Genomic DNA, 19,418 nt, shown 5'->3' with positions numbered 1-19,418 from the left:
GGGGCAGCTTGTGGTGTCTGACTCGCAGCACGCCGGTAAAAACGCGTGTTGCCGAGACGACGAGGGGAAGTCCGCCGAGATTCACGCAGACGGGCTGATTAAAGAGCAACCGCAGCCCCCACGGTGCGGGAAAGGGTGGCGCAATCACGGCAGGAACGACACGCAACTCTCAGCTGGTTCTCAGGAGGGGGCAAAAAGTTGCCACGTGGCTCCTGGGAGAGCAAAACAGTCCAAAGGCTAAACAAAAATTCACATTTTCATATTTAAACATGTGATAACCGGATATAACCAGATTAACCTACATACTTCATAAAAGGCCGGATGATTATGAGATCAGGGTTTTACCTCGTTAAAAACACTTTGACTCAGGCTTTTAGTTCAGTGGGAGCCACCCAGCTGGATACAAACGAAGATTTTAGATGCAGCTGGGCGCCAAAAAAGGCATTGTGGTGTACGTTTGTGAATTACAGTCGAGTAAAAGCTGCAGGCGGCACGAAAGCGCTACCTTGAGCATTACAAACGCCAGCGTCATGGCCTCTGAGGTCCACCCTCGAATCTCAGCTGCTCTGAGCAGACCTCGCCCACAAGCAAGGCCTCTTGCTATTCAGACGGCACCCACACTCACCCTACAATCACCCCCTCCTCCTCCTCTTCACCCTACCCCTCGCTCCCCCCAGGCCTCCAGATGTTTATTATTCCTCTCATTGCATGGGTGGAGAGGAGCAGGTACAGTAGAGTATGAGCAGAAAACAGATGGACGATGGACTTGTATTAGCGTAACGACGCGGAAGAGCCAAAAACGACAGGATGCGACGTTTTACAGACTGGGTTTACATGAATGAGATGCACAGGAAGTATGTGTCCAGGTAGTATTCAACAGCAAAACAACAAATGAAGTCTCCGAGGGTGATTGGCACAGTCGTTACCAAACACAGACAGAACATGACACCGGACAAAATGGAAATAATACGCAAGCACAACCGTAATAACTTAAATAAAGGCGTGTGAGACCAGACACCTTTAAATATATATAAGCAAGCTAAAGTCGCTGTTGTCCTTGTTCTTGTGATGGCTTGTGGTGTTGTGTCTCTCAAAAACAACATTTAAATTATAATTCTTCAGATGTTGTGTGACTTAACAGTTCCAAGACGATGAGTGACCACTCTGCCTTTCACAAAAAAAAAATGTCTCTGGATTCTCACCTTATAACTTCTTTTCAAGACTGGTCAAGTACTTCAGGAAGAAAACACATTGTTGAGCACCGTTCTCCGTGTCGTACGCGTGATGCTCCCCTGCGGGCGGCTCTACAGCCTCTTGCTGGAGCAGGACTTGCAGCACTGCTGTCCATAGAACTTGTGGTTGCACACGCCGTGCTGCGGCACCAAGTAGCACCAGCTGAAATGGTCCAAGCAGTGCTCATCTGCAGAGGAATGGGCACAATGAGCAACGGGGACAGAGGTATAACGCGTCATCGCGTGAGGTCTTACCTTTACGTGTCACTCCAGCGTCTACGACCCGACTGGGCCGATACGCCGGAGCAGGGAGCGCGGCGGAACAGAAGTGAGTGTTGCACGCCCGGGAAGTGACGGGCCTCTGGTGCGGCAGGCAGCCAGCTGCAGGGCGACCTTGCCGGAGACACTGAGCGGACCGGGTCTGGACCCCACCGCCGCAGGACACAGAGCACTGACGGGGAGCAGGGAGACACAAAGACAGTGAGAGACAGTGGAAAGGGCACAGAGACATAAATAGGAAGAATGAGAAATCACTATAAAGAGGAGTAGGGGAGAGAGAGAGAGAGAGAGAGAGAGAGAGAGAGAGAGAGAGAGAGAGAGAGAGAGAGGAACGGATGGAAGGAAACTCTACTGCGATGCCGCGAACAGATGCAGAAAACAAACATGGCCTCCAGCGTGCTGTCAGGAGAAATCTCCTCTGGTGTAGACATACAGAAATCAGCCGGTGCTGTATGAGATGCCTGATGTGTTGCATAACAGACGCTTAAACACCTACACAGCCCGTCCCGATGGGCTCGGCAGCCCAGCGGAGCGCCGGGTTCGCATCTGAGGCTTTCTGTTATCGCTCGCCCAGCGGGAGGATTTCGCCCAGGATGCCAACCCTCCGGTCAGCAGCAGGTACAGTATGACGATATATTCAACCATTTCTACAGTACAGTTTCCCCTACGTCACAGCTTTAATACAATTATATTCACAAATTATTAAGGAAACACTGTAAAAGAATGTGAAGCTAATCCTTTATCCAAAATCCAATATTGGACATAAATGGACCTTATTCCATGTCGTGACAAATGGTCGAAAGCTGCTGTACCTAATAATAAAACTATTAGTACTAGATGTGTTTACACATTCAATTGTGTTTTGAGTTTTGACTTCCGACTTAAAGTTTGAACTGATTTCAGGCATCCTTCTTCCTCCCGCCCGCGTCTAGGCTGATGCAAGACGTGTTGTCACAGTTACAGATATAATAGGAAATTCTAGTCTCAGCATCCACTTAAGTGTTACATGCCCTGGGATCTAATTTTCAACACCCATGAATAGTGTGTGGTCCACAGTTGACATAAAATCACTCTTTGTAGCTTTTGGCGCTGCGATTTTCATCATGCCTATGATGACATCCCAGATGTCATCATGGTGCCTCACGTGTGGGAGAAAAGCTCCGGATTGGAAGCCTTTCAGCTGGAGAGCGCTCGCAGCGCTGAAAGTCTCTCGCAGATCAAAGCTGGAGTAAACGCACCTGTTGCCAGGGAGAGGCGTACCAGCCCAAGACCACGGCGCTGGAGGTGGTTCTGCCGGGAAAGGCCCGCGGCAGCTCGGGGCACGGACCCTGGTTGCAGCCTTGCTGGAGCTCCACCAAAGGTTTAGCCATATTCCTGCACCTCCGCACGGGGAACTCCACATACCTGAGCAGGAGAGGAGGCCTTTTAACGGCTCCAGTTCATCCTCAAATTGTTAGTTTGGAGACAGGGCAGGTGGAGCTACATACCCGCCTTGGGAGTCTCTCTCTCCACAGTGAAGCTCTCTCTTCTGGACACCAGAACCACAAGACCTGGAGCACTAGGACAGAGGAATGAGCAGCGTTAGAGAGCGTGGTGAAATGCTGAGCCGTTCCCATAGCAGCAGACGCCACAAGGTCGGTTATCACTGCAGTAATAGAGCCAAAATATTTAATAGGTGTTGTATAATAGGTACATTTAAAAGTCATTATTTTTAGGCAGTGTCTACTTTATGCAGCAGCGTGTCCTCTTCAAAAACTCAATATAGTCCGAGCGCAAGTCTTTTCCCTGTGTTTCATCTCGCTAGTCGTGTGCTGAACACCTGACCTTTACACTGACCCGTTTCATTACATATTCAGCAGCATGAGCTACTCGGCGAGTAATTGAGTGCTCTTACTGCGCTCATTTGAATCATTGTATGTTACAAAATGAAATACAAGGACCGCAGGTAGAAACTGACTTCTGTTTGGTAAATGTGGCGGTTCATTACTGTCACCTTAAAAAAAAAAAGAAAGTTCACATCGCAAGATGCTTTTCATCCGGAATTATTTTCATAGTGATGCGAACCACTTTGAATTGAATTCAATTGAACTGGTTACTGATTTACAAGATGCTTAAAATTCAGTTATTCTTATATTAATTCTGTGAATTCTATAAAGGACATGTATTATAATTTCTTCTTCTCCTCATCTACTTCCAGCCCCTTGGTAACATTCAGTAGTGGCTTGTCAACAGGCTCAGTGCAACAATTTGAAGTCGGAACATTTCCAGTCCAGATGAAGCTCCAGACTTGACGTTGCAATACATTCAGCGAGCTGTGAAACTGCTCTCACTGCTCTGTGATGATGTTTTCCTCTATGATTGTAAAAAACAGCAGCACTGGACGGAGGCCTCTGTTTTCGATAATTATGAGGGACGCAGATGCTTAGATCTGTGGTTATGCCGTCTGCATTTGGACTAAATCACACACCAACAACAGTGTAGCAGCAAATCTATGTTCATGGCACCAAAAGCAATTTCTTCGAACTGATTTCTGACGTTTTACACTGAACTGCTGAAAATGACTGAACAGAAAACAACAATTTCACTTTAGAGTTTCCCGTCTCTTTCTTCCCTACCTCTCCCCAGGGAGTGGGAGTCCACTGGAGCCTCTCATTTTTGGGGCAGCGCCGCAGGACACAGGTCTCCTGGGCTTTGGGTCTGTGGTGCTGTCTGCACATGCTGTCGGGCACCACGACCGCTTTTGCCCCAGGGTCAGTGCTGCTGCAAAATACGCTTCGCTTCCTTAGTCCACGACCACAAGACTTGGAGCACTGCGAACAGACAGAGAGGACACAGAAGTGAAAGACGCTGAATGAGTCGATAAGATGAAACGATGAACTGACGATACACAGACTGAATGCTCACACTTTAACTTGTAACTATAGTGTGAATGTTTTCAGTGCGTCCAAACATTAGAGGTTAAACCCTTGGCGCACACACACGCACACACGCACACACACACACGCACACACGCACACACACACACACACACACACACACACACACACACACACACACAGTAAATATGTTTGCAATTCACCACATGGTGGACAATCAAACGGAAGGTCACCAGCTTAATGACAGCCTGGCGTGGCCTAACGAAATTAATTCACTAAACAAATAACTCGGGGGAGGAATGTAATCCCAGCCCATCAGCGTCTCCGCCAAAGGCAGACAGTGCTGGGGCTGAGCAGCGCAGAGATGGACGAGGGGGTCAAACGGCTCTACCGGGACCGGCGGCCGCGGCCATCGGGACGCTTTGTGCAAATACTCTGACTTACTTTATTAGACAAAAGACACAAACACATCTGTGCTGGTCCATTTACACACAGCGCCCCGCAAAGACACGCGTCCCAGTCGTCCTTCGGTCGCGGAGCGGTCCGACTGATCTTTTTCAGGGGGAGTGGCCTTGTCTCGGTGTGACCGCCGGCTGAACTTGGTTTGAAGCGAGTGTCCTGAAGAATGATTGCTAAATGACAGCCGAGGGTCCAGACGGCACAGGTCAGACCAGTCCTTCAACAAAGCTTGACAGACTATCAGATTTCCAGCCAGGCTATCATTATTGTACACATGAGCAAAGAAATGCCCTCTCTAATGGACAGCGAACTGCAGACCAGCCATAAAGTGAAATAGCCCAATCACAAACAACACAAAAATTATATTTTCTTCTGCAATTGTCTAGTAAAGTTCTAGCCATTCAAGAGACTAGACAATGATCAGTTACACCCACTTCTGTGGTTTATGTGGCTGTTTTGTGACTGGAGGGTGTATTTGATTACTCTGATTATTGATTGATGTACATTTCCCCTGTTTACACAAGGCCCAGGATAAAACAATAGCTCGCAGAGGATAGAAGATTCTCCTGATACGTGGTCATGATTGACGTTTGAATGTTTTTCATTTGACCAACAGGGGGCAGCAGAGGGTTGCAGTTAAATATAAGCCAAAGGCAGAGCCACTGGGTTCCTTGTTTAGACATGCAGATGTCCAACTATGTCAGTCGAACTGCTTTTCTACTAAGAATCTGTAATATGAAAATCTTGTATCTTAGTCTTAATCAAGCCTTAAAGTAAAAAAAATTAGATATTTTTTTCAATTTTGGCACAATGTATCTCACTTTACAAAGTTGGTAAAGTTGGTTATAATTTGCTTTCAGACTTCTCATGATGAATATGTCTGACATTCCATCTCTTCTAGGAGTTCAGAGTCTGCCTCATATTAATATCAGCTCATTAATGCCAACAAATGTTCCCAGAATTCAGTACATGTCTGTGTGGACCTATAATTTGCCTGTGTGATGAGCGACGTTTGACCTACTGGCCTACTGTCTTGTGGAACCCACGAAACTATGGGTTGGATATCCACCCAATAGTTGCTGAGATATTTCAGTCTGGGCCACAGCGGTGCACCACGCTGTAATTTCCATTCTGGGCTTTTTGAACGCTACCACACCTGTGACCAGGATCCAGTGCTCCACTCGGGCGGGCAGGCCTGGGTGTGGCAGGGTTGGACCTGGGCAGGGGCGACGACGGGGCAGAGGGAGTGGGCCACCACCTCGTCCCTCTGGTAGGTCACCTTCCTCAGGCAGCGCAGCGCCCTCGTCTGCTGACCTCCTCCGCACGAGCGACTGCAGGATCCCCAGTCGCCTGTCGCCCAACTGTGGGGGGGCACGAGGAGAGGAGGAGTGAGTGAGTAAATTAAGAGGCTTATGGAAGCACCGAGGGTTTCCACCAGCTGCAAACGAGAGATCGCATTTTAAAAAGGCCTGTAGGTGTAAGTACATTAAATTCTCGTTTGTGTATCAGGGCTTTTCCACAGATGGAGCTGCTTCAGAGTGAACTCATTAGAATACCACCGAGCTCCTAATCAGGACAGCCAACCACACTGAGCTCAATATGAAAAAGCACTGCACACAGCGCTGGCGTGAAGAAGTCGGCTTCATCTTTTGTTCTTTCTCCCGACAGTTAAAGATTGATGAAAGCCATTGATTTTTATCACTGTACAAAAGGGCAAAGGTGGAAGAAGAAAATAGACAGGCCTAAATGTATGACCACGTCCATCCGCATCCTAAAATAGACCTGAAACCCATGTTGTACATACACGTAACTCCAGGGCCAACAACAATATACAAGACACTATATAATAAGGATGAAGGCAGATGTGCTTCTTTTTATTCATCTTCACGTCTCATCCCCCCTTTGTAACATTTATGCTCCTTTTATTTCCAATACCCCGTGTTTTCATCCGCTTTGTCGCCTCTCCTGTCCTCCGCCTCTACTTAAGTTTCTTTGAAATCCTGCTTCGCCACTGATGAAAGCCCGGCGCTACTTCGAAAATAGCTTCTGTCTTGACACTGGGGCTCAAGGAGGGGAGATTACAGCAAATGAGTGGTCGGAAAACCGCAGGCTTAGACGAGGGAGACGGAGAGATGGGCAGATGGCTCGGTCCAGTTCTGGGACGACAGACTCCCTGTACCACACAGACCATTCCTCTGCGCCGCCCAACCTGCTGCAGGGGAAGAAAAATGCTTTCATACCCTTTCCAGCGCCACAGACAAATGAAGCAGCTGGGCTGAACTGCAATTTGGGAACAGGAAAGATGTGAACCGTTGGGACCCAAAAGCACCGGGTTCAGACTCTTGGTTTGTGGATTGTTTGCTTTCTTCCTCTATTTTTTCCTGCCTTATAAATAACAATATATCATTGGGGGAAAGTGGCTGAAGCGCCACTTTGCTTCGCTGCAAACCACCAGCGACCCAGCTGTAATTTGTATCTGTAAAAGGTTTCAATAACGGGCATATTTTGAAGCAGATGAGAGCAGCACTGCAGGGAGGTTCTGAGGAACTCACCCGTGCGTTTCTAGGGCTTATAGGGCTTCAGTGCCACTGAATGTTTATTCTTAACCTAATAGTGGGTTTGATTGGAGGCCAATGGTTTTCTTCAACTCTCCAATTGCCTGCATGGGATGCAAACATGACCGGCTCTGCTGAGCATGTAGTTAATTCAACCAGAACTAGACGCAAGCTCTGATCTTTGTTATATCTACATGTAGAGCGATAGAAGCAGAGAGATAATTTTGCTGAGGGCAAATAAAATTAATTGAAATTAAAGAGAATTTAAACCTATTTTAAATTAGTTTTCTCTCTTGGTTACAAGAACAAGCATCAACTTGAAAGCCCCTCTTCACGCCAAGGCAAATTCTGGAGCATATTTTTACCATAAGTATTTAAAAAGCTGGGTGTCATTATTTGACAGCTGATGGATGCATAATTGTCCATACAGCCTTCTGTAATTAAGAGTCCATCAGTAAATATACACTTTACTTTAGGGAAGAAATATCCTACTTCTATTTGTCTGATTCATCAGTGTTATTGATGCAGCTTCGATAAATACAGCAGCTGATTAGTATGTTAAATACCACTTCCGCCTGTTTTTTTCCTCTGGCAGAGGCACAGCGCGCCTTGCTTTGATTTGTCTACATATGCTGAACACAGAAAAATCCCTAACGTGTGGTACAGTGAGCGAGTCCACAGATGGTCTCCGCCAAGAGGAAGAGTAAAACAGACTGAAGGGAGGAAGAAAAGACGGGCATGTATGAGGTGGGGATGGGGGCAAGGTAGAACAAGGAACACAGGAAACGAAAGTCTCTGGCGCATGAGTGGATCTTAACTGCACTGTAGTTTCCTAACGCCTTCCTCAGATCTCAGCCTCCTTTACACTCAGACGGGCTGCAACGCCACAATCAAACATTCATGTTTTCCTGACACACTCACATCCACTGGAGGCTTAAAGCAAAACGAGTTAAATGGGAGTAAAGATGGGGGGAGTTGACTGACTGTGCGTGGCTAGACTGGCTGGGCCCCATGGGAATCCCACTGTCTCTGTGCAATAAAACATGGATGGGCTTGTCAACACCAGAGATACACATCACAGAGATAAGCAGGCCCTTTTACACCCCCCCTCCCGTCACACACACACATTCACACACACGGAGCGCACATGCACGCCACAGCATTGTCAATTTTCCTTCCCTCTGCTGGACTCATACCCATACATCCTGGAGGTCTTAATGCAGTCATTAAACCTTTCATGCTGCTCACTCAGCTCAAGCGTTCTTCCTGTGTGCAGCCCATAAATTGGCCGATACCCACGACCAGCTGAGGGCCGCTGTCAGCTACTGTATAATTACATCAATGGCTGTCAAACACCAGTTTACTTCCTTGAATGGACAATCTGCACGGACGCCCTTTATCTGGACTACACCACTTTGTTCTCCCTAACAAAGGGGGGGTCAGGACTTGCAACAGGACTGTTTAATACCTTTCGCCAAGATAAAAGAAGTGGTATGCCTGAGATTAGGGGCAGGAAAAGTCCTCCCGGGTGGTGGGAAGCTTAGAGGGAAACAGAGGCTGTATGTCGGAGCTGTAAGCGATAGCTGTCTGGCTTGTTCAACCCCTGACATGGGAGAAAGTTCAGTTTGAACGTGTTACAGCATGGCTGACGGCGCACTAAATGACAACAGGCAGCTTGCATTTCTATTATTTCAACCTATTTGGATGAACAATCCAGCATTTCAGAGAATGCACATGAACTGTGAAGCGCACGGCGTCCTGTGCGTGTACATGAGCGCTCTATACGTGCACCCTCGCCAAAGCCAAGGCACAGTTCCCCGACTGTTCTTCGGAGCAGGGCTGTAAATCAAACTAGCTGCAGTTTCCTCAGCCAAAGGCCCACGTAGAGGAGACGCCATTCGTCCAGTGCTGTTTCAACTTGTTGCTCCGCTGCGCTTAAACCTGGTTTCCTCCTTCGCTTGCTCCACTGGTCCCTGAACGCACCTTCTTCATTAACAATGTATGGCATTAAGTACAATGTCTAGACTATGGCGCTAAAACACAGACATGGTTTAATACAGCAATAATTAGGACTCTTTGGTTTGAGAATATAGGAGATATGTCCAAAAACCAACACTCCCTCCAGTTCTGCTTTGATCATATCCTTTAGCGTCATTCTTCTGTTTGCTGAAGTCACCGGTTGATTGCAGACATCATCTTGTGTTTAGCTCACGACAGGAGCACTCCACCAAGTGGTTAAACCGTATGACCAGGGGTTAGACTTAACGTGACTGATGTGAGTCTTACGCTACAGATCCAAGACTCCAAAATCAAATAAGAGCTGTAAAATTCTCTTCATGTGGTAAAAGTAAGTGAAAGTCATTGGACCAGACCACCGGAACCCGTTGTTCCAGTTCCAACACTCAACAATATAGGAGCTCCTGCGCACACAATCGCTATGCAGAACGTATCAGATTCTTACACGTCCCTTTAAATCAAAAATATAATATTTTCCTTCGACTCATCAAAATAGGATGAATTTTTAACGCACAGCAGTTGAAATGGGTTTCTCAGAAGAGAAAACGGAAAAAAAAAATTACAGAGTGGGTAAAGGAGAGTGGCGTACAAAGAACATGGGCCGAGCAGAGTGGTGGCTGGCCACAGCAAAAAACCCACAGGCCACCTCTAGACTGCTCAGCCACAGTGTGTGTGCATGTGTGCGTGTGTGTTTCTGTAATAAAAACACCACCCTAATGTTCCTGAAAATTTGGCAACATGAAGACACGTGCCACTTATCCCACAGCACACATGCAAAGGCGCCGTCCTCCAAACACACACACACACACACACACACACACACACACACACACACACACACACACACACACACACACACACACACACACACACACACTCTTGCACTTACTATGCAGGGCAAGGCTGCGTGTTGCAGAGATGGGAGCCCAGCGTGGGTCTGGTGTGAGGATTACACATGGTGGAGTTGACCTGCACCTTCTGGTCCTGCAGGCAGATCGCCTTGGTCGAGATACGACCTGGTAAGAAACACCACAAAGGAAGAATGTGAAGAACTTTTTAAATTTAATTTTGTTTTCACTCATTCGGCTGAAGTGCAGCTAAACGAACCACGGTCATAGCATAGACCATCCCTCCACTGACGGGTGAGCTCAGGGTCATTGGGACCAACACAGGTTGCTGTGGGCACAGCTTTCTATTCTTGCACATTTATAAATACATAAAACATCCGTGGTGGATCCTCCAAATTTACCCTGAATAATTAAAAGGTTGGTGCAACATGTGATGCTCTGGTTTCATGCCACAAACATACACAAAAGCCCAGTCTCACCTCCAGCACATGGAGCGGAGCAGTCCGACCGCACTACACCCCAGCTGTAGTCCGGTTTCCTCTCAGTGCGAGGCAGAGTGTACTCCCATAACACGCCCGGGTTCTTTCCCTGTAGAAGGATCTGTCAGAGAAGCACATCGGTCAAAGGGTGTCACATGTGAAGGCAGTTAACCTCTAACCTTCACTCATAATGAAAACACAGATAGCATCGCTCTGCTCTACATCAACATCAGGTTTTCAAATGTCCAATCCTCCACTGCAGCTGCTCTAGGGAGTCACACCAGCAACCTTCCTCCCTAGGCTGTAAAGCAGGGTATCACCTGAACTGAACTAGGAAAAACAGTCTTTGTCTCAGTAGCTCTCCACAAATCTAAACAATATGTCTGCACTGTACAAACTGAACATGTAGGAAAAAAAGTAAAAACAAATGTCCCATTCGTTCTGTTCTCCACTGCAAGAGAGTAAAGGTAGGACCATGGTCAATGTGGCAGCAGGACACAGAACTGGCTGCTCCCACTGTTTTAAAGGTCAACCGTTGCGGAGAGCACAGTGCACACATGAGAGACAGTTTCCATCTTCTTCACTCCTTCTCACCACATCCTTTGTTCTGCCTGGTGTTTCTGACTCACCTTTTCTGCACAGAGGAATTATTGGGACATTAATGTAAAGCATAGACTAAAGCAGACACTCTCTTACAGAAGTAGCACCAGGCTATTGTTAAAACAACTCGATGAGGCCTTTTTACATATACAGGCAGCTCATAGTGAGTTTAGTCCGGGTTGGTTGTTGCATTAAATCCAACTGTCAACATTCATTCCAATGCCTGACAAACACATCAGTCTATTATTCTTCGCAATAATGAGCTTTGACATGTGCATTTTCTTTGGGGTGTATCCAGATGTACAAAGGAATCTACCATCAAGCATCCAGCTCAGAGAGCCAAGCACCTCCTGGCTTCATTTCACATTCAGCGGTCCTGGGGTGCTTCCCTGGCTGGACCAATCACTCTGCGCCGCTTGGTTACGGTTCCCACCCGTTCGGGGCCGGCACCGGTCCAGACAGGAGGCGAGAAGAGTGATGTGCATCACGAGAGGAGCAAGTAGACTACTGATGTCAAACGAAAACATCTGTGCGGCATTTTTAGATCACTGCGCCCCGACTTAAAAAACATGGAAGGGCATATGACATATTTAAGGTACCATGACAGTAACATGCATACAGTACCATATTCTATTAACTGGCACCAATTAGCAATCAGTGGGACCATATAGACTCAGCAGCAGCGACTTGTGGCCTCTGGGCTTGAGGACGTGTAGGCTCCCTCTCAAACCCGACTGCAGTGAAACAGCTGCCTCTGCTAAGCACATGGGAACTATCTGCTTATGCAGAAAACCCATAGCTTGTGAACATTCTTCAGAATATGAACTGCAAGCTACAGTGCAGTCTATACACAACAAGCAACAGTTTAATGGAGGAATTACGCATGAAGGGGTCTTATAAGTGCTTTATAAATTACCCATCTCTCTTAAGACGTCCAAAATGCTGACGACACCCAACCAACCGTGGAGTTACCAACGTCTGCCACCACAGCCTCTTTCAAACAACAGTTTCAGACCCCGTCTGCGCTCCAGTCCACTCTGGAACAGCTGCAGCCGGTGCTCATCCCCTGACTGACAACCAAACACCCAAACCAAAACACAAATCCTCCCGCAATCAGCCGCGGTGTCCAGCGACTTCATGGACGCAGCTCACGCTGGCCTTGTCAAACTCACGGTCAAAGCAAAGCAAAATCAGCACCAACACGCTGCTTTCACATTAGTCACAACACATAAAAATCTACCCACACGCTACAGCCAGCAAATCAATGACACTATCAGTGCTGACAACATCGATTACTGTCGTTATGAACTGCGTGTAGAAACAGAGCACAACAATTACATTTGCCAGTGTGTTTATATGCAGTTTAATAATTAAATCCCACAGAGGTTCATATAAACAAAAAAAAAGTTCTCTTTCATTTCTTCTAGGGTAAAATTGAATAATAAACCATTCTGATTGGTTAGATGTTGGGCAGAGAATTCACATTACTTGGCCAGACCTTGAGTCACTGATGAGGGAGGCCAGCTGCTCCTGACATGTTTTCCCCACTCTGTCTCCTGAGTTTAATAACATATAAAGTGGTTGGTCTGACTGGTGTCGCTCTACAGAGCAGCATCACACACCTCAGCGTGTGTCCCATCAAGTCACATGTCACGTTGATGAATCAGTGAGATTTTAATCTCGCTCATGAAGACACTTATTTTCCTCACGCTGGCACGATCCGGCCTCCTCATACCGCAAGGATGTCAATGGGAGGGGAATAATCCCTCCTGGTCTCCGCAGAGACCTCCGGAGGCAGCCATATGTTATGTCTGTTCTCTCTTCTCCTTATCTACCTCTGCCCCCCCCCCAGCTGAGCAGCTGTGCAGATGTGGACACCTTGTCACAGTTTATGCTCACGCTCCTTAACATTTGTTTTTCTTCCGAGTGCTTCGTCGGTGTACGGACCCTCCCCCGCTCGTGGTTCCAGGGATTTTCCATGATAGAATGAATTAGCAAAAGTGTTTGAAACGGATGATCAGCAATGGGAAGAAATAAATATAATAAAAAACAGATTGAATGTGAGAAGTAAGTGAAAACGTTAAATTCCCTGTGCACTGAACTCTACAAAGCTAAATTCTAATCTTTTAATCTCACACTCTCTCCTCAATCTGTCTCTGTCCGTCTCTCCCTAATAACCTCGCTCCTTTTTTCTAATTACAGGCCATACTTATACAGATTACTCGTGTCATCTGCAGATCAGCCGCCTGCTACTGATCTCGGTGTCTCAGTGGACAGATGTAAGACTAGGACAAGCAAGAGAAGCTGTGACTCCTTTTTGTCTTATCATTACAGCTTATTGCATAATTGACTTTGTGCAACGCTGTATATGTGAAACTGCAACACTGACATAACTCTGTCTGTGAAAAGACAGACTGTAAATCTTGTGGATTAAGTTAAATCTGTGTTACATTCTATATAGCAGTTAATAAATAATTAAAACAATGGTTAGTTCAAGGTTGTACATGTCTGCAGGTACCAGACATGGTTGTATATGTTCTGCACCTTCCCACGTGAGGTTCTGATTAACTTTACTGTAAATCCAAGAGAGGCCAGCGCAAGTTCACATACATCATAAATGCTTTTCCTGAAGCTATGTGCCCTCTACCTTCAGCAAAACAAACTATCTTTAGGAGTGAGTAAAACAACACACATAATGCGTGACAAATTGTTGTTCCCCATGTTCAAGGTGGACGTTAATTTCTTTTTGATTTTTGGGAAATTGTGATTAATTGATATTTCTATAAAAAATGACTATTTAGGTGAAAATTTCAAAGCATTTGGAGTCCAAACACACTTTGCAAAGCTGCAAAAAATAACCTCCTCGGGGAGTGACAAAATTAAATTGTTGTTACGAGTCTGCATTGCGCACAATGAAACAACGCTGGGCTGTGTTTCTGTTAAACTGCCCACAAACAAAAGCCTCTTGTCTAAAATAGCTACAAAAACATTTCCCGATGGCCAAGTGACCAGCCAAGCACTCGGAGCACCGCGCTGGTATTCCTCCAGGATTTACAGGCCAGTCGTTCCCACTTCAACCGCAGGATTCCAGTAGCCCAAGGGACAGAGGGAGGACTAGCGTTTACATGACTATGTCTTCAACTCTGGTCGAGGAAAAGAAAAAAAAAAACAAAAGGTCTAGTTTTCACCTGGTTTCCACTTCTGTTTCTACAGCTAGGGTTCAGAGTTCAGGAGAAAATAAATGCTTTCGTTGACAAAATTATGTGGGAAGAACATCCCACCACTATTCATTTAAACTAACAGTCATAAGGAGACCGAGAATGACTTGGGCGCTTGGTGAATATTAGCTTTGCTGTCAGGAGGATACGCCTGTCCACCATCACGTCTTTAGGACAGGCAAAGACTCGTCCTCCCCTCTAAGCTCTGGTTCCTGCCACGAAATTATTACAAACGCGAAGCAGAAAGAAGTACAACTAGCTCATAAATCACCTGCATCTCTCTTCTAAACGGTGGTGGACTTAGGGATTGTACAGTTACCGTAGGCTTAAAGCACATTGCTCCAACTACAGTGACGCCTGCATTACCAAGAAATCAAGGGGCAAACGTAAACTGTGGTGAATAATCTGAATAATGGCAGCTGAACAAAGATTGCCTTAAACTCACATCCCCTCCCTACATCATTACTGACGTAACCCAGCACTTTAATTCTCCCACTGCAGCATTCAAAGCATCTGCCCCTGCGCTTCCTATTACACAAACTTCAATCTTTTTCATGTAAGCTTCTCATGTCCAGCTAAAGAACAGGCCGAGGACCCTGTCACTGTCGATTGACATAAAAAGATGTCGGCCAGCAGAGGCGGCTTACTTCAAACACCAGCGTCTCATTAGTAGGTCCAGCAGCATACACACTCTCCGGCTTGTTGAAAGAGCGCTCGTAGGCAAACACAGCTCCACCAAAGTGGAATTTTCCCGGCCAGTCCACAGTCCAGTCACCAGTCAAGTAGTACTTCCTCTTCAAGGAGCGGACAGCCAGGTAGCTGGTGGAGACTTCCATCTCCCTGACGTGGATGCTTCGAGCCCCAGCTGGGATTGTTACCATGGAGTAATACTCTTTAAAACAAAGGAATAAAAACACAGGATGAATCATGCTCATATATTTGCGTTTGCTGGTCTGTTCAACCAACACCCGTCCTCCCATGGATGCTCACAGCTTTGTTTCTGCTTTAATTTATCAGGAGCTCCTTTCTCATCTTTGTGTTTAGGTAAAGTCCATTAGGCATTGGGATTAGATGGATGTGTCTGTGCGTGCATGTGTCCATAGTCTTGCGGCAATCTTCAGTGTGCAACATCCAACATGTACAGACACACTACAAACAAATACAAAGTCAGACTTACCATTAGCCCTGTGCTGCAGCGTGTACTGGCCCTTGAAGAACTTGCAAGTGGAATTGTCTCCCTTACAGATGCCGCAGGCGTCCAGAGAGGCCTTGGAACCCAAAATCTGGTCGCAACCAACTGCCTACACACAAACATATACAAACAATAAGGCTGGAATATGTGTAAAGTAAATACAAAAAAACAGCAACTGAAAAAGCAGCTCAGTTATAAAGTACATGAGGACAGAATGAACAAATGTACTGCTATAAAGGCACTAAACTTTATTTCCACCTGTGTGACCATCTGCTATTTCAAATAACTACTGCAACTGGGTTCTGGGTTAGAAGGACTGTACATGCAAGGAGGTCTAAAGGTTTCTAGAGGTCCACACAATACATGAACCAGACAAACTACTGAAGTGTGGCTTGCAGCACAGGATCAATGGATTAGGGTATAAGAAATGACAATGACACCAGTATGATCTCTATTGATCCCAGATTTAACAGCACTCCCTATCTGTTTTAATGCACACATGCACAGAGGAGTTTGTTTACCTCACACACTCCATCGATGCAGACATCTCTGTTGTGATCAGAGCAGGTGGTGCCATCTTTAACCTTGCTGGACATCGCAAAGAAGAAGTCAAAGTCCTCTGCAATGCAGTACAATTTACAGACGTCTTCTTCTGCAAAGAACACAAACACATATATATATTTGGTAACAATGTAAGTTGGATATACAGACATTTACAGTTTGCAGGTGAAAAACAAATGTGATGCTGGATGAGCTACTGTACTGCAACCTGTTACATGTGGAGTGTGTGCAGGTCCCACTGAGACCGAATTGGAAGAGACAGAAACCGACTATGAATGCACCCAGGGGTGTTCATGTGGGGCAACAGGTTTATTCTGTAGTTCAGATCAGTTATCACAGACAAGTCTCTGCAGCCGTCTTTGATTAAAATAAACGACGGTGATGGTGACTTGGCCCAGGGTCCCAAAAGGCAGTTCACAATCTGTTCCTCCCTACATCACCTCCCATTCATCAAAGCTTAAACAGGCCTGGGACGATGGCCAAACACACTACTCTCCTTTGCACACACACTCTCTCTCCCCTGCTCCATGTAACAAAGCTGGCCTGCAGGCCTCTTTTTTCAAATCTATCCCCACTGTGTCAGAGGGTGCAGGTGGCTACAAGTCTCTCATGCACATTACAGAAAGTGATAGTTTCCTCCAGCTTTTTGGCCTTAATCATTGCAGCAGTAAATAGAGACAGGCATTAAAGAAACATTTTATAAAAGAGATTTGGACCAGCAGAGTACAGTAGGGAGCAGAATATGAAAGAGCTACAAACTTAAGATATGTAAGCTTTAAGCAATCTGCAAACTCTGTATGGGCTGCTCTGTTTTATTGTGATTATGTGCCTATCTAGTCTATATTAAAATATAAAAAGGATATAATCCTCCAGAATTGCACTATTTGAAGTTACAAGTAAGGCTCTGAGCTCTGAAAAATGGATGATAGAAAAATATATACACAACACTCCCAGGGAAAATACTACTTTAATCAAATGCACCTCAGAATTGTACGAGTTGCGTTTCTAACCTTACCATCCACTTTGGTGTAGGGCTTCCACTTGTAGTACCAGCCCCTGAAGGGTTTACTGTTGTACTCCGCACACTGCTGGGCCCTGAAGGTCACAGCATTAAGAGGGCACGGGCGAGTGTTGCACAGCTGGTTCAGGCGGCTGGAGCCAACGCAAAATTTGCCATTGTTCTGGGGCCTAGAAGAAGACGACAATAGAAGGAAAAGCCTGAGAGTTAAGGAGAACAGAAGCATTACTAAACACGATCCAATAGACACTGTAACTGGAATAACATGGACTGTGGGATTTGCTGTTTAATTCAGTAGGGTGGCCTTGTGGCCCCCTATGCAACAGGAGGTATTATAAAATCTAATAAAAACTACTGAGGGTGTGAAAAGGGTATGGGTCATGATGCCTTTAAAGACAAATGTGCAGATTCTCTGTGAATAATCATTTTTTCAGAGCATAAAGCAAAGTCTTAAGAACAAACTTTACTTCCCAAGGTCCGTATGCTCCTGCCAAGCATTCCAAAACAACCACCAGCAGAGAAAATTGAGTTTAGCCATTTACTAAAGTGGTCACACACACACACACAAATCGAGAATGTGGAACCCTGCTGATCTAACATGCCCAATAAAAACAATTCACCATGTGTTATAGCATAATGAGATAAAGAGCCCAATAAAAACATTTAACCAGGAGGATGAATCAACCAGATGCACGTTGCATTTGAATCTCTTGTTACAGCACTGAGCATGTCTGTATGCAATGAACGTCAGCAACAATCAGAACCAAAATGTTGCTTCACAGCATTTTTCCTAAACTTCAATTTAAAGCTGGAATCAATCATACCGAGAAACCAGCTTCCAAGATGGAACTACACTGAAGGTGTGTGTGTGTGTGTGTGTGTGTGTGTGTGTGTGTGTGTGTGTGTGTGTGTGTGTGTGTGTGTGTGTGTGTGTGTGTGTGTGTGTGTGTGTCAGTCTAGTCTCTCGTAGTGGGGGGCAGAGGGGATTGGCTCAGGTTTTTGTATTTCTGATCCTATTAAGTCTTAGCTGCAGACAAACATATCCCATGTGGTAATGTGCTTTACAGCGGGGCTCCCAGGGACTCCACCGTATATTCTCTCAATTAGGGGATTCTGACCAGGAAAGCATACAGAAGAAAACAGAGTTGACTACACTGATATGATCTGGTGTTAAGCATTACAAGCCTCTGGATTTCACGTTTATGGCCTCCTCTCCATAATTTTGAATTTACTTTTAAGATAACAAGCTACAAACTGGACCTGACGAGCTTTGGATTTGTGTTTCAGCCATTCTTCTCGTGCCTCTACACCCCAACATCAATGCAGATCTCAGGACTGTTAAAAGGTGCTCAAACATCCCAAGAGCCCAGTAAATCTGCCTAGCGACCAAAGCTGAGAATGAACCCCCGGAGGTCAGAGGTCACCAGGCTTCTTTTTAAGTCACCTGCTCCCTCCTGTCTTCTCACATCGATCAACATTTTACAACAAGGCCTAAAACCTGTAAAACATCTTTACAAGTCCATCAGGAGACTTCACCGAGCTAAAAGCCATTACCCCTTCACTACACAACCCATTTCATTTACATCAAGCGTGTGCCAAATGTGTTCCCAGCCAGCAAAACCCGGTCAAGATTCAAAACTTAATCTCCCAGGCCTGACGTTGAGGATTAGGTTAACTGTATTTGGCATGTGGTCTGCAGGGAATCGGGGGCCGAGGTGGAAGGAGGAAGAAGATACGTCTTCCGTGTTGAAGCAGCTCCAACAACAGAGGGCTCTAATTGGCTCATCCCATAGAACTCTTTTACAAGACTGAACAAATCATACATGCTTGCCTTGTGAAATTTGTTTGGGAGCATGAGCAAAACCAAATGAACAATTTTTTAGACCGCTCCCGCTGAGTACAGATTTTATGGCAGGGCAAAGGTGAAAGAGTTCAACAAGCTGATGTGTCTGTAAGGCCAAACCCCCGCAAAACATAGGATTTTTGATTACATTTCCAACACATACAAAGGAACATTTAAATAAAAAATTACTAAAGATCTGTAGCACTCAATTGTATTTTGGACAAGTGTCCAGTTATGTTTGT

The 19,418-nt window shown here is 45.8% G+C and overlaps 1 protein-coding gene across 3 annotated transcripts in view; it reads right to left on the bottom strand.

Moving 5' to 3' along the window:
• Window positions 1-815: 815 nt before the first annotated feature.
• Window positions 816-19,418, bottom strand: part of adamts18 (ADAM metallopeptidase with thrombospondin type 1 motif, 18) — a 37,309-nt gene continuing 18,706 nt past the window's right edge. For all 3 annotated transcript variants that reach the window (XM_029145088.3, XM_029145090.3, XM_029145089.3), the window contains 12 exons: window positions 17,331-17,503; window positions 16,276-16,406; window positions 15,740-15,863; window positions 15,210-15,454; window positions 10,745-10,865; window positions 10,307-10,433; window positions 6,003-6,207; window positions 4,127-4,321; window positions 2,999-3,069; window positions 2,750-2,915; window positions 1,488-1,683; window positions 816-1,420 (listed from right to left, as the gene is read on the bottom strand). In XM_029145088.3, the coding sequence (XP_029000921.1) occupies window positions 1,305-1,420; window positions 1,488-1,683; window positions 2,750-2,915; window positions 2,999-3,069; window positions 4,127-4,321; window positions 6,003-6,207; window positions 10,307-10,433; window positions 10,745-10,865; window positions 15,210-15,454; window positions 15,740-15,863; window positions 16,276-16,406; window positions 17,331-17,503 (1,870 nt within the window). In that variant the 3' untranslated portion in view covers window positions 816-1,304. The remainder of the gene's footprint in view (window positions 1,421-1,487; window positions 1,684-2,749; window positions 2,916-2,998; window positions 3,070-4,126; window positions 4,322-6,002; window positions 6,208-10,306; window positions 10,434-10,744; window positions 10,866-15,209; window positions 15,455-15,739; window positions 15,864-16,275; window positions 16,407-17,330; window positions 17,504-19,418) is intronic.

This window comes from Betta splendens, chromosome 3, assembly GCF_900634795.4.
Source record: "Betta splendens chromosome 3, fBetSpl5.4, whole genome shotgun sequence".
Taxonomy (NCBI): Eukaryota; Metazoa; Chordata; class Actinopteri; order Anabantiformes; family Osphronemidae; genus Betta; species Betta splendens.
The sequence above is the reverse complement of the archived record's forward strand: the minus strand, read 5'-3'. Positions and strand labels throughout refer to the sequence as shown.